The 18,866-nt window shown below is 49.1% G+C and overlaps 1 protein-coding gene across 3 annotated transcripts in view; it reads left to right on the top strand.

Moving 5' to 3' along the window:
• WASF2 (WAS protein family member 2) overlaps positions 1-18,866 on the top strand; it is a 32,353-nt gene that overhangs the window by 6,298 nt on the left and 7,189 nt on the right. The window contains exons 1-6 of one of the 3 annotated variants that reach the window (XM_027661123.1): positions 10,402-10,519; positions 10,818-10,971; positions 14,780-14,914; positions 15,415-15,568; positions 16,633-16,750; positions 17,533-17,663. In XM_027661123.1, coding sequence (XP_027516924.1) covers positions 10,842-10,971; positions 14,780-14,914; positions 15,415-15,568; positions 16,633-16,750; positions 17,533-17,663 — 668 coding nt within the window. In that variant the 5' untranslated portion in view covers positions 10,402-10,519; positions 10,818-10,841. Of the gene's footprint in view, positions 1-10,401; positions 10,520-10,817; positions 10,972-14,779; positions 14,915-15,414; positions 15,569-16,632; positions 16,751-17,532; positions 17,664-18,866 lie in introns of those variants that run through there. The other 2 variants (XM_027661121.1, XM_027661124.1) reach the window with 2 other exon arrangements.

Here is an 18,866-nt window from a genome sequence, read left to right as displayed (position 1 = left end):
AAAAAAAAAAAAAAAAAAAAAAAAAAAAAAAAAAAAAAACAAACAACAAAAAAAACCAACAACCCAACCAGGCAAGAGAGAACCGAGCACACACCCAGATCCTGTTCTTTCAATACCAGCAGCTGCAGAGCCGGTGCTTTGCTGGAGGAAGGCGTAGAGCTGTAAACACAGCTTGTGGAAAACCTTTACCTTCTGTCTAGGGCAGCATGAAATCACTGGCCGCTTCCCTTCTGGAAGCTAAATTAAAAACGGCTGTAATTAACTTAGACAAAATAGCCTTTTGGTTGCTATTGAGGATTCAATATTGTATCAAGGAGGTTACATCTAGGGGCTGGCTCCACATGAGAGGTTTCCATAAAGCAGCTTATTATAGACCTTGTGGTAAGCTCGGATAGAAGGGGCTGCATCCATAGAATCCCTGATATGATCTAATCTCTCTTCTCCCCCAAAAGATCAGTTCGGTAGAGAGATGATTCCCCCTCTACTCCAGTACCTGGAGTATTTCATCCAGCTCTGGGGTCCCAAACACAAGAAGTATGTGGAGCTGCAGGAGAGAGTCCAGAGGAGGCCATGGAGATGCTCCAAGGATTGGAGCACCTCTACTCTGGAACCAGGCTGGGAGAGCTGGGAGTGTTCACCTGGAGAAGAGAAGGCTCCAGGGAGAGCTGAGAGCCCCTTGCAGGGCCTAAAGGGGCTCCAGGAGAGCTGGAGAGGGATTGGGGACAAGGGATGGAGGGACAGGACAAGGGGCAATGGCTTCCCACTGTCAGAGAGCAGGGTTAGATGGGATATTGGGAAGGAATTGTTCTCTGTGCGGGTTGGGAGGCCCTGGCACAGGTTGCCCAGAGAAGCTGTGGCTGCCCCTGTATCCCTGGAAGTGTGCAAGGCCAGGTTGGACAGGACTTGGAGCAACCTGGGCTGGTGGAAGGTGTCCCTGCCCATGGCAGGGATGGAACAAGATGGGCTTTAAGGTCCCTTCCAGGCAAAACCATTCTGGGATTTTATGGTTTCAAACACCCTGAAATAGTTTTGGACGGTTCAGAGCCCGGAGTTTGCACTGGAGATTACATAAGGTGAGATCACTGCTGGGCTCAGAACATGCAAAATGGAAACAACTACAGCTTAAACTGAGTATTTTTCTGCCTGTCCCAGGGAGATTTCACAGGCATCTGTCACCACAGCCAAGCTGAAACCTGACCCTGCTCTGTCAGACCAGGGGGGCCGATCGAAACAGCGGGGCCTTGCTGGAGTCTGCTGGAAGGTTGTTCGGTCCCGCTGGCTGCAGGGATGGAGAAAGTGAGTCCAAGGATTGTCATGCTGTTGAGCAAAACCAGAGGGGAGCTACTCACAGCTTCCTGCAGCTCTGCCTGCAAATCCCAAATGGCAGCCCGGGATCATGTGCCGAGCCCGTGCGTTGCACAGATGGTGTGTGCACACACCGGCGCCGGATTTGGGATTTTTGTGGGATCGCCTCACTGGGCACCCCCATGAAGGAACTGGGGAATCCCAGACATGGAGCAGGCCCCTTCTCCCCCAGGCCTGCATCCTCTTGCCACATTTGGACAGGACAAATTGTAGGCATGGGGAAGAACTGCCTGGAAAACCCCAGATACGTGGTGACTTTGGTACTGGTGTGGTGGGATCCCAGTGGTGCCACTTGACTCCTGAGATCCAGGACGGATCCCAGAAGCGTATTCAGGCTCTTTATGTGGCATCATGGGTATATATTTATTTATTCCCTCCACAATAGAAAACCTCTGTGTTATTTTGACCTTATAAAAACCACTCATAACCATTTTAATTTAAGTGCCCAAGGCTACTCTCTTGTTTTTTGTGACCATAATCCCAACAGATATAACACTTCTGGAAAATATCAGGGAGTCAATGTCTTTTTTTTTTTTTCCTCCCCTCATGTCAAAGGTTAACTTAAAATATTAATGCTGCAAAGATTCATTTAAGATATGAGAACTGTTCAGGCAAGAATACATGTACATATTGTAATTACTTCCTTTTTCTTACAATTAAAGTAATTGGATTATATTTAATGAGCTATTTACATTTAATAATTAAGAAAAGACTTATCTTTCCAGTATTCCCCAAGTGCAGCAGAAGGGTGGGGGCACTCAGAGCTGTGATATAATTATCTAGGCGTGAGTGGAAACCGAAAGAGCAGTTGAGCTCTATAGAAAACACTTGGAACTGGTTTGTTCCTACTCTTTCATTAATCAAAATAGTTTAGTGTGTGGCAAAGAAGGGAAGGCTGAGCTTAGCTGCAAATGAGACAGAGTTTATCTGCTGAAAAGGAAGGTTAAAATATGCTCGAACTTAAGGGATAAGTCATTTGGGAGGGGGGAAAAAACCACCCCACTCCCTCTCTTTCTGTATTAATTACTGAGCGCTGCCTGGGAATGGGAATGTGCTGATGTATTGTGAGTTGTGCTTTGTTAGTGCGACAGGCACAAGCTTTGCCTCGCTGAGGAGGCTGCTGGGAAGGAGAGGAGGCAAAGCCACTCTCCTCATTAGCGGGAATTCAGCCCGGGATTGAGCCACTCAGTGCTGTTTGCTCCGGGAGCTGGGCTGTGGGTCTGCACAGGCATTCTCACAGCCAGAGGGCTCAATTCCTGCAGGACCTCCACAGGGGGCCATGGGGAAGGACACAGCTTGTCTTCTCCACCTAAATTGTGTCCTTCTCCTCAAGACCTTTTTGAAGTGAATTCGGTGCTGTTACGGACTTTTAAGCCTTGGAAAATTCTGCTCTGCTCAGGTGAGCCCCACCTGCAGAGCTGCCTCCAGCTCGGCACAGGAAGGACGTGGAGCTGCTGGAGCGAGCCCAGAGGAGGCCATGGAGATGCTCCAGGGCTGGAGTCCCTCTGCTCTGGAGCCAGACTGGGAGAGCTGGGGGGGCTTCACCTGGAGGAGAGAAGGCTCCAGGGAGAGCTGAGAGCCCCTTGCAGGGCCTAAAGGGGCTCCAGGAGAGCTGGAGAGGGACTGGGGACAAGGGATGGAGGGACAGGACAAGGGGCAACGGCTTCAAACTGAAAGAGTAGGTTTGAGTTAAATTTTGGGAAGGAATTGTTCCCTGTGAGGGTGGGGAGGCCCTGGCACAGGTTGCCCAGAGAACCTGTGGCTGCCCCTGTATCCCTGGGAGTGTCCAAGGCCAGGTTGGACGGGGCTTGGAGCAACCTGGGCTGGTGGAAGGTGTCCCTGCCCATGGCAGGAGGATGGAACAAGATGAGTTTTAGTGTCCTTTCAAACTGAAACCGTTCCAGGATTCTAGGACTGAAACCTGCCCACTGCCCAGGCATCTCCCCACCTACTCCTAAAACATTTTAGAACCTCTCACGGTTTTTCCGTGTCTGAGTACATCCCAGCTACCTGTTGATTGACGCTCGTGATGCCACTCTGCGTTGTCACTGCCCTTGTATCCTTGCCCAAATTATTCACAGGTTTAGCAGAGAGCATTCTGCTCCCTTTGCTGCTCCTGTTTCCTAGGAAGCAACAAAGCCAGAGCTCTTGTGGCGCTGGAGGAGCCCTGCCTCTCTCTGCTGATGTACACCCTCACGGCAAAGACCTTGAAACCTTTCTGTTCCGGAGCTTTAATTCCTGTTTAATCAATAGTTCTGTATTCTGAGAATCAAATCCCTGTGACAGCTCTCTTTAATTGAGCTAAACTGCCTTTCTCTTGTCACATCTCTTCTAGAGTTTTATTTAAATGCATTTGTTCTGCCTGTATCCTAGTCAGGTATTGATAGGAACACCAGGTGACCCTCTTTGTTTAACTTGTTTTTCAGCTAAATGAATGGAAACATTAATTAGTGCAATGGTGTGTTTTTTAGGGATTAAAAAAAAAATAAAAGTCCAGGTCAAACTGCTGGCTGTATTAGCACTCCAGCAGAAGCCAGGAGGATCTGTCTGTACGTTCCCCATTAGTGACACCCCCATCCTTCCACCCCCAGCTTGATTTCTGCCAACAGCTCCAAGCGAGTCCCTCTCCAGGAGAGCAGCCTGCTATTTATTCCGGCAAGATCATCTTCAGCAAAGCCGATAACAAAAAAGTTTAAAAGGAAGAGCCAAATTTTCAGTCACACCTGCGCAATCCCCTTGAGGGCAGTAAATGATGATGATAATGCATGAGCCAGACAAAAAAAAAAAAAAAGGGCGGAAAATGGCTTTCTGAGCCTCTTTTGCATTTTTCAGAGCCAGCAGAAAAAAAAAAAAAGGGTGTTTTTACTCCGGGAAGGGAGCGGGCTGGGTGTTTGTTGTCTCAAGGACTCCGCGGTGTGCTGTACAATGGCTCGTTATGCCGCGGGATCGGGGCTGACGCTCCCCCCGGTGTGTCGGAACATCGCTGTGGAAATGGGCAGCGGCTGCTCTTGCCCCACGTTGTTGCCCAAACAGCCTCTTTCGTAAGGCTGGCAGATCTTATCTGCAGAGTTCTGCTCCCGGCAGATCGGAGTGGGTTGGTAATGAACAGAGGGGTTGTGGAGGCCGGTTTTTGGGATCAGCTCGGTGTGTTCCCCTGAAAGCCCCCCCGGGTTTTTGCTGGATCCTGCTCCAGGAGGGCTTTTGTGTAATGGTGGGTGAGAACACAGCATGCCCTTCCCATCCCACCGGCTGGTGAGGGATGGTGGGCAGCGCGTTCCCTGGTGCCCTAGGGGGTTTTTACCCGTCCATCTCCCCGTGGTTTTTTGGGAGAATAGCCCACTGTGAAAGGAAGCAGCCCTGCAGCTGCCCTTCACTGCTGACTCCTGCTCAGCTGCTGGCAGGCAGGGCTGGTAATGACAGATGAGCCTGTGACGCGTTTTTGGGAATGAATACTTGTTACAGCTGGCGGGATGGAGTAGTTTGTGGCATCACATGGCAGTTTGCTCTATAATTTCGCTCCCTATTGCTCGGATGCAGCACTGATTGCTGGGTCTCTCTCCGAGCGTGGAACTGGAGCATTTCTGATTGCTGCATCCCACTTCTCTGTGGCTGCATTGTGAGCTTGGATATAGCCCTGAGCACTCAGCAGAGCCTTCTGCTGATTTCCACCCCCCCCCTCAGTTCTCCCTCTGTGTGTGTGTGTGTGTGGCTGCTGCTTCCCTTTCTGCAAGTCTTTTGGGGTTACATAAAAGCCAGTCTCTTTCTGGCCATTACAGCTACATGGGGGAGTAGTTACTGCTGAGAGAAGCTTGAAATTTGAAGCAGAGTTGTCACAGACATTAGAAAGAACAGTCGGTCTGCGTTGGCAAGCTACTGAGTTAAGTCTTATTTCATACTGATGGGAATTTCAGATCTGATTATCTCCTTTCTCCCTCATTCCCAAACCTGCTGGTGTGCCTAATCCCCTGATGGGCACTCCTAAAGGCAGCTCTCCAAGGGGCTTAGCTGAAGGCTTGGTCTCCTTGACTGTGCTGCTTGTTTGTGTCCAGGCAGAGGATTTTGTAAGGGTGGTTGGTCACCCTGACGTACTTGGAAATCAAGCCTAAATTCCCTCCCCTTCCCCAAAAAAAGCTCCCTGCCCTCCTTAGGTGCTTTGTGCTACACCAGACACTATGACAGATGATCTCACTGCTGGGGTCCAGATTTATTTGCAGATGGTCCCTGATCTAAAAGGTTGTGTGTCACATTGAGCGGGGAATTACCCAGGTGACTCCCAGTAACGCTATGCTAACTGGTCAAATACCAGTGAGGAGAACCTGCCAGATCTCTCCCTCCAACTCACCTGTTATTTACAGCTCTTTGTGTGCGTTGTTGGAGTCCTGCCTGCCTTCTCTGCACCACCACGGTGACTGTGCTATCCACAAAAAAAAACCCCAAACCCGGGTCTGGTTCCTCCCTTGCTGTGCAGCGCTGTTTTCTGCTCGGCTCCAAAGTGCTTGTTAAGGAGTATTTGCTCCGAGTTGCTGCTTTCAGTTGACAGAACTCGCCTCAGAAAGCAAGTACTAAACCCTAAAACAGCCCTGTATTGCTTCTCAATACTTGAAATCAAAGTCTGTCTCCTTCATTGTCCCTAACAATTGTCCAATTTTACTGTGCCAGCCCCATTTATTAAAAATAGTCAATAAGGCGCAGCTTTGTGCGAGGGGTTTATAGACTGGCAGTTCTTGTTTGAAACAAACCAATTGTGCTTGACTCTAATCCAGAACTGGGATTCCTGAGTGATCTGCTGCAGCAGAGCTCATGGGGAGAGCGGTCGATGACTTGCTGATAGGAAATCTTGGAGCAGCACACTTATCTGGGATTTACCTCAGGCTTTGCTCAAAGCACTGCATTCGGAAAGGCAAAAATTGCAAGTTGCATTTCCCCCCCCCCCCCCCCCCCCGCTCCTTTTTGGGTGTGTTTTGGGCCATGCTCCTTCCCCAGTGCCCCAAGAGTATTTACAGAACTAATTGCCAAAGTCAGAATCCTCTTAAAAACTGGTGAGCAGGACGTTCAAGGTGAGAATTTATTGTGGAGGGAGCGAGGTGTGAGATGGGCGGCCATGGGAAGAAGCTCTACACACGGATCCTGCTTTCTTGGAGAAACACGAGGCATCCAAGACCACGATGAGTGCAGTGACAAAGCTCAGGAGTTGTCAGGAAGGGTGAACCCAGGAAACGAGGTGCCAGTTGTGGCTGGAAGATCAGGAGGAACGTAGGAGCGGTGAGTTCAGCTTCCAAGGGCTTTTGTCGTGCTCAGCAAACTTTTTCTCTGCCCTGGAGCGGGCCAGGGCTCGGCAGCGCCTGCGTAAGCGTTTTGGGAGAGGGGAAATTATGAGGAATCCTGGCAATGGCCGGCTGGAGGTGGGGAATGGAGCTGTGGGGCGAAACCGGGCTTTTCACAGGGTTTGGCCTTTAGTCACTGCCGTCACAACAGGACTTGGAGCCTTCTGTGGTTCAAGTCGTGACTTGGAGGCTTCAGAGGAAATGCTTGGGAGAAGGTAGGAAGGGGCTGGTTCAAGTGAGAGTGGAAAATCATTTGTTAGTGTGTCAGAAGCCTTGTTTCTAAGAAGGTGTGAAGCGCAGTGGTTGGGAGGATGAGTCTTTTGAACATCACTGATGCAAGGTTTGTGGATTTTCCTTGTGGCTCTCCCAGCCAGCAGAGATCACTGAACTTCTTGCCTCGCACCGCGTTGCAATTTGAAGACTTCCTTAGTTTTCCATATTCATCAGGAATCTGTTGCAGACAGTTTTCTGTTTCTAAACGCAGTTTCCTTTTCCTTTTAACATACTTGGTCTCCTCTCCCATTACACCATGATCAAGGCAGGTCCTGTGTGCCCATGTCGTTCTTGCAACTTCTTAAAAACAGTGTCCACACCCCAAAACTCTACTCCTGAAACAAATCTAATCTCCAGCGTTCATAAGCAAATGGAAACGCTTATCTTTGCCCCGAAGATAAGGATTTTCGGCCTTGCAATTCATTTAAGTTGCATGTGAATGGTAGGATTTAGTTATAATATATGGTGTGCGGTGGTTGTGTGACAGTGACTAATGCCTGATGACCAGGCTGGCCAGCCGGGGTGGAATTCTGCTGTGCTGTCATGCCCTGAGCACAGAAAGTGAAGCGCTTCTGGATGGCCCGTCCCTGGCACTGTGCTGTCAATCGGCTCCTTAATGACTCTCTTAAAGAATAAAAGCAGGAGCCTCCCGGAAAGCTCTTTTAGCTCTGTCCCTTCTTTCATTTACTGTGTCTCCTCCCTGCCCCCAGTTCATGCCTTGCGCTGGGCTCCAGTGTTTTGCTTCCTCTTCCTCCTTCCCCCTCTGCTCTCACACCTTGTGCTTTTCCACACCTGGTTTTCTGCCCTACCTGACTCCTGCTTTCGAAATACACCACTTATTTTCCAATCCACGCTATTAATCTTTGTCCCACCTACTCAGGAGGCATGAAGGTTTTACAGGAGCCCATTAGCTGTTATCTCTGTGCCTCCCCTCCAAACACTCTGGGGAAAAACAAGGTCTAACAGCATTCTTTTAGGGGGGCATCGACTGCTCTTTTTGCTCGTGTGGGTCCCAGATTTCCTTCCTAAAACCTTGAAACTCCTTGTCCTGCTCGGAGGAGGGGAATTTTTGCTTTGAAACGCCTCTTACCCCCAGAAGCTGCTGGGAGAGCAGGGTGGTTGTCCACAGCCCATCCTGCCCTCCTTACCTTGCTCCTCTCCAGTGCTCCACAGGGTTAATCCCATAGTTTGCTGGATCCTGGCTGGTTTTTGGGGCAACAGGGCCATCCCCCGTGGCCTTGGGAAGCCCGAGGAGGCTGTGGTGGTGATCACGAGGGCGAAACTCTCGGTTCTGCAGTGGAGTGTGGCTGTGCCCAGAGGGTGGGGGTGGCTGGCAGGATGAGCTGGGCTATGAAGGGAGTGTTTTTCTTAGCCCTTATCTCTGCTGTCTTGCACCGGTGCAGATTGGTGCTGTACGGGTGCTCTACCATTGTTTTTCGTTTAAAAACAGCAATTCTCCCCACTACTCCTTGCTTTTAGTTTCAAAGCATGCTTTGAAGGCAAACACTTTTGGGGTGGCTGTACATAGGCAATGTATTCTGAGCCTTTTTTTTGTGAGTATTTGGGGCACTGCTCCGTTTTCTACCCTGTTTTCCCCCTCCTTGCAGGGATCAGTGCTACCTGTGTCTATCCGACCACGCTACCCATCATCTTCAGGGGGCTTTTTTTTGTCTCTTTTTGTACAGTGTGCTCACATCTCACCCCCCCCCCACTTCCAGGCTTATTTTTCCTCTTGCTGTTTTCCTTCTGTCTGTCCTACACCTTGGAAGGTTTCCAGCCAGGCCGTCCACTCCGGCTCTGCAGATCCCACCGCGTGTGCTCCCTGGCCGAGCCCTGGGGAAGCACGGGGGAGAAAAGCTGGATGCAGGCAGCCTGCAAATGCTGCCTTGTTTATGAGAGCTGCTTCTTGGTGCAGACTGCAGTCTGGGGGGAGCTGGGAAAGTTTGTCTGGCATGAAGCACTAAAGCTGACAAAAGATTGTAGGGCTTGGGCTGGAATCGATAAAACACAGGGTGTTGGGAAGCGAAGGTCAGAGCCCTTCCTTAGTTCACCCTGTTCTTTAAATATCCTGGTGGCCGTGGCAGTGCTTGGACACGGTGAAGAACAACGTGGACTTGATCCTCAGAGGGTCTTGCTTTTATTTATTTGGATGCAGATCTCCCTGTTCTATGCAGTGTCTGGTTTCGGAGACCCTTTTCCGTGCAGCCTGTTCTAGTGGAAGGTGTCCCTGCCCAGGGCGTTGGAACGAGATGATCTCTAAGGTCTCTTCCAACCCAAACCATCCTGTGATTCTCTGATTCTGTGAAATCCCTCGTGTAGAGACGTTGCAAAATGGCAGCAACCTGCATCTGCTTGTCTGGGAGATATCCCAGCGCCGGGTGCTGCGGCTCTTGAACTCCTCTGCCTTAATGGGTCAAATTTAGCAATTCAAAATCTGGCTGGTGAGGTAATTAGGAGGGATAATGCCCACTTCTTCCTCTTAACACCCTGATAGAAAAGCATCCAGGAAGGACTCCTGGACCTCAAAGATAAGCTGCCAGCTGCCACAGAGACTATCAAAGGGTGGCTCAAAGTCAAGAGCAAACAGCTGATTTTTTCTGGTTCTTGGGTTTTTGCTGGTGGTGACAGGAAGCCATGTTCCCCAAGCTGTTCGCTTCCTGTTTTATTTTTACACCCAGCCCGAGCAGATCCGCATGCCTATCACATGGGAGCTGCCTGCTTCTCTTGGGTTGTTCCTCAGCTGACCTAGAAAAGTGATTCTTTCCCCTTCTAAATTAATCAAGAAGTTGGGATGTATTTGCTTTCACTTAGTCCTAAAGATTTCAGGCGTGTCTCATGTAGTGAGCTGGTCACCCAGGATTCCTCCTCTCTCTTGGAGCTGGACGATCCAGGAGGGAGCTGTTTGTTGCTTCAGCGTTTGGACCTGTTGGCAAAGGAGATTTTTGTGAGTTCAAGGCACTGACCTGCACATAAAAGCATTTTCTGTCCAAAGCGTAACTTCCGGACACTCCATTTTCTTCAGGTTTTTTATTTCTTTTTTTTTTATTATTTTTTTTTTTAAAGAACTGGAAGTTTGTCCTGCCTGTTGTACAATCAATCTTGACTCCTCTCTGAGCGCGCTCCAGTCCTGCATCCTGAGTAGAGCTCCCTCAGCCTTAAACTGCTCTAGCACGAAAACAATGGTCCAGTGTAAACCTCATCCCCGGGGGATTTCCCAAGGGAAGAGGGGTGCAGCCTGCAGGATAAGGAACAGTCACCAGAAAGTTTCCTGGTCAGCTGCAAGCGCTTCCTGTTGTTCCAGGAGGGCCCTGTCTGCTGCTCCAGGAGGGAGGCACCGCGTGTGCTTTGGTGTGCTGGGAAAAGCTGTTCTGTTCCTTTTTTTTTTTTATCCTTTTCCTTTTTTTTCCTTTTTTTTTTTTTAATAATAACATCTCCCATCTTCATCTCCTCGGTTTAAGCAACTATTGATTGCGAGTTTGAAATGTTTGTGAAGAAGAGCTCGTAAGAGTCACGCAGGAGGCTGCGCGTGAGCGCGGGAGGAAGGAGACCGCGGATGGGTAGGAAGGGAAGGAACGAGGGCTGCGTGTGGGCGAAGATGTGGAGTTCTCCATCTCTGCCTCTGTACCTGAGCTGGTGGGGCTCTGCTGTCACCGCCAGTGAGAGAACAGCAGGATCTTTATTTCTGATGAACCAGTTTTCTCAGGGTGGGGAGCGGGGAGGGGGGGGGGCAACGAAGGCTTATAAATAAAGCCATTCGAGAGCAGGAAAAACGAACACCACGGCTCTGGTGTGCCTGGAATTTGCGGTTGAGTAATCCTTTCCTGTTTCTTTTTTGGGTTGTTTTTCATCTTTCAGAACAGTGCCTGAAGCAGGTCCACCATGCCGTTAGTAACGAGGAACATTGAGCCAAGGCACCTGTGCCGTCAGACGTTGCCTAGCGTTCGGAGCGAGCTGGAATGCGTGACCAACATCACCCTGGCAAATGTCATTCGACAGCTGGGCAGCCTGAGTGAGTACCATGGCGAGCCTGCGCGTTGCCCTCAGGAGTCGCTACTGCTCTTTATTTAGCTCCCTTTCTACTCTCGTGTTCCTATTTCTCCCCCATCTGCCTTCCCTGGGTAATGCTAAAATGTTTTCCTAAAGAAATCCGATGCTAATTTCATATCCCCGGTCCCACTGCCTTCCTATCTAAGAGAAAATGGGGAGGGGGGGGGGGGGTGTGGATGTGTGTGTTGTGTGAGAGAGAGAGAAGCTGCAGTGAAACTGCAGATGGAAGGATGGAGCACAACTCAGGCTTGTAAAATGGGAGGCTCTCGGAGCAGCCGGGATCTTGTGTCAGAGAACGTGCCTGTAATTGCACGAGCTACTAAATGGAGCTTGACTCTGTTGAATCTGCACCATGTCAGTAGTCTTATTTATAATGAAAGATAATTAAAGCCCCCACGCAGAAGCTCCTGTTTGCCCCTGCTGCTGTTTGTTGTGTCGTGAGACCCAAAGACCCCTCTGAGCCAAGCGGTGCCTCTGGAGCGTCGGGGGCTTGGGGCTGCTCTGAAATGGCAGCAGGAGCTGGAGCAATGCCTGGCTCAGCTCTCCAGTGGGCTGACCCATAGCCTTGGAAAAGCTGGAGGGAAAACACAGGCCTACATGCCCTAGGAAAAATGAAGAGTTAATTGTGGTCTCTCCGGGATGACTCTGTACTCTGCTGAAATGCTCTGGGTTCTGATTAACCACCTTTGTCCTTGAAGCGAGACTTTGATAATCAAATTAATCTATTGTTTAGCTTCTCCGTGGTGTTTGCAAGCCCTTCTGCTTGCTCTGCAAAGCAGGCCCCTTGTTTTCCGCCATGTGGCAGGGAAAGTTTGGGTGCAGCCTCTTTCCAGCAGTGCAAACCATGGCTGTCACTGAAATCTGGGCCCGTGTTTGCTGCCAGTCTGTGTCACATTCTGTTGGGTTGGAGAAATGTCACTGCACAGGCGAGACCAGGCTCTGTGCTCGTGTTCAACTGGCCCTTGGTGTTCATTTGTTAGGTCTGGTAGCCAAGATGGTTGTGGAGTGTGAGTAAAATCCATCTCGTGCATGTGAAATGGTGAGGAAGGAGGCAGTAAAGCTGTGCAAATCCCAGCTGCAGGGAAAGCTTATCCCAGTCCAGAGAGACACTCCCTGGGTTAGTGTGACAGAGCCCTGCCCAGATCCTGCAGGTTTAGACCTTTGCACAGCTCAGATATTCAAAGCTTCTCTGCTTCTGAGGTGCTGGAAGCCAAATTGCAGCCTGGTTTCTCCCTGGGGAAGGTACCCTGGGAGCTGGGATGTGGGGAGGAGGTGGGAGCTGGTACCTGGAGGAGAAACTGTGGGAGAGGTGGCTCCTGCTGACACTCGGTGTGAGGGGAAAGCGAGGCAGGTGGGGAGGAAATGCTGAGCACCATCCACTTCTCCAGGGTCAGCAGTAGTTTAAATAAAGCAATATTTAGCCTGCACTTGCACCCAGATGCCCAAACTCCTGCCCCCCACCCTTTCCTCTCTCTTCCAAAAAACGAACCCGCTCTTTCCTTGTACCTTGACTGTTACAGGAACGCAGAGCGGGTTCAGTAGGCTGTGACAGCCCTGTCAAGTGAATAATCAGCCATGCCTGGTGCACCACAGTCTCTTTACAAAGATGCAAACATAAATCTTGTCAAACTTTCATATTCCAGTGAGTTTACCCTTCGTTACTATCGCAGCTGGGAGCACTTTGTATAAGTCGACTGCGCGTTTTTGTGTGATTTTATAGAATCCACAAGCTAAAGATGGAAGGACCTATTAAATCATGCCGTCTGTCTTCCTGCCAGTGCATGACAAAGATAATTCTGATTGTAAGCTGTGCTTTTGCAGTCAAAGTAACTAAACTAAAAAATTAATCTCTGTCTTGCCCCGTCTAAAAGTGTGCATGAAGCACAGCCGGCATGTGAGGTGCTGGGTGATAACTCCAGGTGCACTTACACAGGCAAGGGAACACAGACCATCCCTTCTTCTCCCTCTGGGGTCAAGACCAGTATATAAAATGATCTTATATATTATTTTACACTTGAAAAATACTTTGCAGACCAAGGACTTCATTTTTTTTCCCCCCCGAGTGTTTTTTTGCAGTTCCTTGTGAAATTCAGAAAGTATTTTCACTTCTCATGAAAGTAGAAACCAAATTACAGCTTTTCTTTTTTTGAACTGTTGCTGGAAGGTTTCAGATTTTCCCACAGATAAATTTTTACTCTCTTTGGTCAGATAGGAGAGCTGGTCTGTGCTGATGTTGAACACGGAGAGGGCAAGAGCTACCTGGCCCTTGGGCCTCCAGAAGTAAAATCCTTCTCATGAGTTTGGGCAAAGCTGCTTGGGTTTGTTAATGGCTCATCTGTGGAGTCTGTACTGTCTGGGAGGGTGGAAGGAAGAGGTCAGTTGAAGTTAACCTCCAGCATTGCTTTCTACAAACACTTGGAGCTTGGCATTGCCACCAAAAGGGGTGGAGGAGGTTGAATTTTAACCTGGCCGGTTCCCCGTGCTTGGCAGTGTAAGGAGATCTCCTGGGAGCAGGAACAAGGAGCTCTGGGAGCAGGAACAGAGCTGATATGTTGGGTTAGATAGCTGGGAGGGTTTGTGCAACTGGGCTTTGGGGGATGCCCTCGCCTCGCCTTGTGCAAGGGGCGCTCATCTCTCTGATGGGACTGCAGACAACCGCATTTTCCAAAGTTAGACTTCCAACTGGTTATCCTCTCCTGAATGTCGGCGAGGATCCTTGGGAGTAACAGATTCCAGAGCAAACTGTTGACCATATGATGATGCACTTCAAAGCCAGGCTGCTTGTTGGGAGCAGCCCTGTACTCAGCAGCCGTGGCTGGAAATGTTTCCCATCAGTGGGAACGCCACGGGCCCATGTCTGCTGTCGGTGCCAACCCTATCCTCGGCGTGGCCAGGGCTCCCTGGCTTGGGTCGTGCCTGGGAGCAGAACAAAAAGACAGGACTCTTTGGAAGTGCTTGGTTTTCTTCCAGCTCTCCCACCTCTGTCTACCCGTGGCCGTCCCTTGTCGTGTCTGTAGGTTTTTAACCTCCCTTTTAAACAGGGACATCTTTTTGTGACACCTGTAAGTGGTGCAGCGAGTTCCTGATCCAAACCCCCAGCCCAAACAATGGATGGTGTTTGTCATAGCAGCCCACTGGGCAATCCAAGCTGTTCCAGAGAGAATGGTCCCTGACTGAGAAGTTCCCCTTTGGTTTTGATTTAGAATCAACGTGAACGCATCAATTTTTCAGACACTGCCACCTGAAGGAACAACAGGGTCAGTGCTTTTGGCTGCGGTTACAGCTCCAGCTTTGGGATCAAGGATTGGGTCTGCTCTCTGCTTCCAGAGTGCTTTGAGCTTGTAAATATGTGCCAGTTCCCCTGGAGGCAGGTCTGCTGGAGACTGGGAGCCTTTGAGATTCTCCAGAGCAATAAAAATCTAACTGTATTTCCTTGTCTAATAAACAGAACAGCAGAGAATCTTAAAGGACCCTCAGACCCATCCAGACTCAGACCAGTGTAGTGTTGTCAGCCCTCTTTAGTTCTTTACTTTAATAGACTTTAAAGTATGTCTCAATTGTTTCCTTATTGCTTGAAGATCCCTTGGAAATGTCAGGTTTTGGTGGAACAAAGCGTTTTCTTCCTGGATGTTAAACTCAACCCTGACAAACTTGAAAAGAAGCACGGTTGGTTCTTTCTTCCTTTCTTCTTTGTTCAAGAAAACAAGCTGGGAGACTGAGTATGGTCTGGTGTGGCTCACAGGGGTGACGTGGACACTTTAATATTCCAGGTAAATCTGCAGAAGACATATTTGGAGAGTTGTTTACTCAAGCCAACACCTTTGCCTCTCGGGTGAGCGTTCTGGTCGAGAGGGTTGACCGCTTGCAAGTCAAAGTCACTCAGCTGGACCCCAAAGAGGAAGAAGGTAATGGAGTGGAGCACAGGGGTTCTTGTTGAGTCAGCAGGGTGGGCCCAGTGCCATAAAACCAGTGTGACACTGCCATGGGGGCTGGAATGTCTTCTCTGGAGCTGAGAGGGACTGTTTCCTTCCCTCACAAAAGGGGGCTGTTTCCTCCCCTCAGGTGGACACAGCCTTTTTGGCCAGGTCTAGGTTTGCTCATTGGTGAGTCTCCATGTGGGAACTCGCTTTCTAGAAGCTGGATAGAGGTGGCTGAGCGGCCTGAGCTTGATCACAGAGGTTCCAAACCTCTCGAGAGAGCTGTGTCGATACAGCAGCAGATCTTGGCACGGCACACTCTGAGATTTGATTGGTTTCCCAGGGGACCTGTGGGAAAAGGAACCTGACCTTAAGAAGTGCGAAGCATGCCAAGAACTCCAAGTGAAATCAGATGTTTGCTGCTTGGTCTTCAGTGTCATTGGCCTGGGTCAAGCTGCTCTTCACTTGCTCTCTCCTCTTCCTTACAGTCTCCCTGCAAGGCATTAACACCAGGAAGGCCTTCAAAAGCTCCACCACTCAGGACCAGAAGCTCTTTGACAGAGATTCTCTCCCTGTGCCTGTCCTCGAAACCTACAGGGCCTGCAATACTCCTCCACCTCTCAACATCCTCTCACCTTACAGGTATGGCTGCAATACCTTCCTGTTCCCTTGCAGAGGAGATCCTCTTCCTCCCAGCCTGCTGGGGAGGTCCTTTCCCATCCCATGCTGTGTTGAGGTGGCCATTTCCAATGAGACCCACCGGGAATCTCCATCCTCTGGATTACATAAAACTTCACTTTTGGGGTCATACAAATGGATGCAGCTAGAAAATGATCTCTTTGGTTCCCTGCTGTCGCTTTTGTGACTGCCCTGGGGCAAGGCTTGGCTGGCCCTGCAGAACCACGCTGGGCGTGCTGCAGAGGAGGCATTTTTTCTTGTGCTTCTCCGTGGCCCCGTGGCTCCTTTCCAAAGAGCTGCAGTGCAGAGCGTTCCCTTGGAAGTGGCTCTCACCCAGGTGGGCACAGCAGCCTCCTGGAGACGCTTCCCGTGGCCTCCAGCGCCGGGTCTGAGATGTCTGGTGGGACCTGCACTGACTGTGCAACCAGCTCTGAGCAGCCCCGCTCCGATTTCATCTTGTGGGTAGTAGAAGGAAAGGGGGTCAGAATCCAGAGACTTATCCCACATCCATAAATATCTTTTGAACAGGTAAAAAGTAATTACAGATAGCTGGAGGCAGCTGTCTCCTGCCAGACGCGGCTGCACTGCAAAGTGGGAGGAGAGGGAGTGTGTGAGTGTGTGTGTGTGTGCACTCGCTCGGGAGCCTCAAGGACGTTCCTGGTCTGATTTAGGGTTCCTGAGCTGGAGAAGGAGGGTTTTTTCACACCAAAAACACGACACAAACAAGAGGGAGTTGGAGTGAGAGACCTGCTGCTCTCTTGGCGATTGTTCAGAGCAGTTGATCTGTCGGGTGCTCAGGAATGGAGGGTCTGTGTGAGGGCAGAAGGGATGGGAGGTGGGAGAGGCCGGGATGAGGAAGGCTGGGGGTCTGTTCCAGTCTGAAATGGGGGACAGAGGCAAGACCAGCCCGTTTGACCATCTCACTGCACTTTCAAACTGTCATCTGAGGTTGTGCCTGGTGTTTTCTTTGGGCTTCAAATGTGTGACTTGATCCCTTTCTATGTGTGGTTTTCCCCTCCCCGTTCCAGGGATGATGGCAAAGAGGCACTTAAATTCTACACGGATCCTTCATATTTCTTCGACCTCTGGAAAGAGAAAATGCTTCAGGACACCAAGGATATCATGAAGGAGAAGAGGAAACATAGGGTGAGGAACTGGGAGTCATTGGCAGGGAGGAATAGGAGGTGGGAAGTGTTAATAAATCTTGGACTCCACAGTTGCCATCCAAAATTCAGGTTTGCACTTTTAAACTCTTCAGGGATCAATTCAGTGAAGTTTTTGCCTGGTTTACCCTCATCCTTGTTAATTAAACAAAGAAAATAAAGATACCCTTAATTGGTTTTTCCAAATGCCATCATCTTTGGGCCTTAATGCTAAATTATATCATACCATGAAAGATGTAGTTTTAACATACTTTATTTAGCTTCTGAGCAACTGGAGTATTAAATATCAAAACAGATGATGATTTTTTCAACTGAAATAAGAAAGGAGAGATTTAAGGTGTGTTAGAATGAAGAGTGAGGATAAAGCCCAATTCTTTGTGGGCAGGTGTCCCTATTGCACCCCAAAACACTAAACACCATCAGGATGATGGTGAGGTTTGGAATTCTTGACACAGAGGCCAAAGTCTGAATTGATGTGAAAAACTGAGTTTTCACTGCCCTCAAGGTGGTTGTGCCAGGGGGTAATGATGGAATCATGTCTGGGCTGCACTGGGAAATCTGGTGTTGTCTGGCATTTTTTGTGTTACCTCTGCTCCAAATTTTCTGTACGGGAGATCTCTGGAGCGTGCAGCAGTCAGGAAAGGAAACTGAAAATCCTCTTTGAGAATGTGTCTTCTTTTAGATGCCACAGGTCTGTCCTGTCCCTCCCCATGCCCAGTGAATTTAAAGCAAAATAAAGCTCGTGTTTGATTCCTCCACCCTTAGAAAGAGAAAAAGGAGAATCCGAACCGAGGAAATGTGAATCCACGGAAAATCAAGACCCGGAAAGAAGAGTGGGAGAAGCTGAAAATGGGACAAGAATTTGTCGAGTCAAAGGACAAACACGGTCCTGCTGGGTAAGCAAGTCTGGGGCTGGTTGATTGGGATGCAGTTCACCCTGCTCTGCAGCTCCTCTGGATCCAGATCGATACTGCCACTAATCACATTCTCCAAAGTAAATCCGTCTGCTGATTTAAAATTTGCCAAATAAATCAGGGAGCTACACGGTTCGAACAAGGTGGCAGGAGCAGCGAGGCTGCTCCCGGCTGCCTGTGGGCATGGAGGTGTCGGGAGCTTTGGCTCTGCCCTCCCCTCACACCCAGCCGAGGGTGGGATCTCAGTGGCATTGTGGGATCGCTTTGTTACATTTCACAAATGGCTCTTCACACCCCAAAGTTGGAGCGGGGGCCATCCCCATCCAAGTATTTCAAGCTACAGATCTCTCTTTAGCACTTCTGGCTTGGGAATTCATTTAACTTTTGACACCAGCAAGGCTGGAAGCAGACCGAATTCCCCACAATGCTCTTCTCCCTTGCAGCTTCCTTTCATATAAGAAAAAAAAAAATCTCTCTTTAAATCACACTCTCCAGCTAAAAATAAAACTTGCCTTTAGTTTAATAGGAGAGCAGGTTTGGTTTCTAGCAGGGGAATTGAGCAGCACAACAGCACCATTTTCTTGTTCCTCTCTTTTTTTTGTGTGTGTTCGTGTGTTTGAATTCACTCAGGGTCCATGTCCCCCAAAGATGGGGTGGTTCTACCACCCCACAGTGAAATGAGCTCACTGAGAGTCTCTTCCTTCAGTAGTATTCCAGCTTTGGATAGTTGTTTTAAAGGCATCACTGTTTCTGGGGTCCTTTTTGATATTCTATTCTCAAGCTTATTTTTTGGCATCTTTGAGTACCTCCTCTGCTTTTGCCACTGATGATACTCAGTGTAACTGCAAGTTCTTTAAGTCCAACTTGGTCAAAACACTTCTAAGTGTTTTCACAAAATGAAATGTTGAGGAAAATCTGTTTATTTAGACATTTCCTTGTTTATTAAAATGTATACCAGTGCTGTTCTGGTGTGTGGCAACAATAAACAAACAGGCAAAATCTGGGCAAATTTTAGCCAAAGAATTATGCAGAGCAAACTAATACAGGTGCATGTGGTTCTTTATGTAGGAATCTTTGAGAAGTAGAGGGGTTTTTTTTTTAATGTTATAGAATCCTGGAATGGTTTGGGTTGGAAAAGACATTAAGGATTAAGGACATTAAGGATTAAGGACATTAAGGATTAAG

Source organism: Corapipo altera, unplaced genomic scaffold (genome assembly GCF_003945725.1).
Source record: "Corapipo altera isolate COAL_440 unplaced genomic scaffold, ASM394572v1 201, whole genome shotgun sequence".
NCBI classification, from domain to species: Eukaryota; Metazoa; Chordata; class Aves; order Passeriformes; family Pipridae; genus Corapipo; species Corapipo altera.
This window is presented reverse-complemented; position numbering and strand designations above follow the sequence as displayed.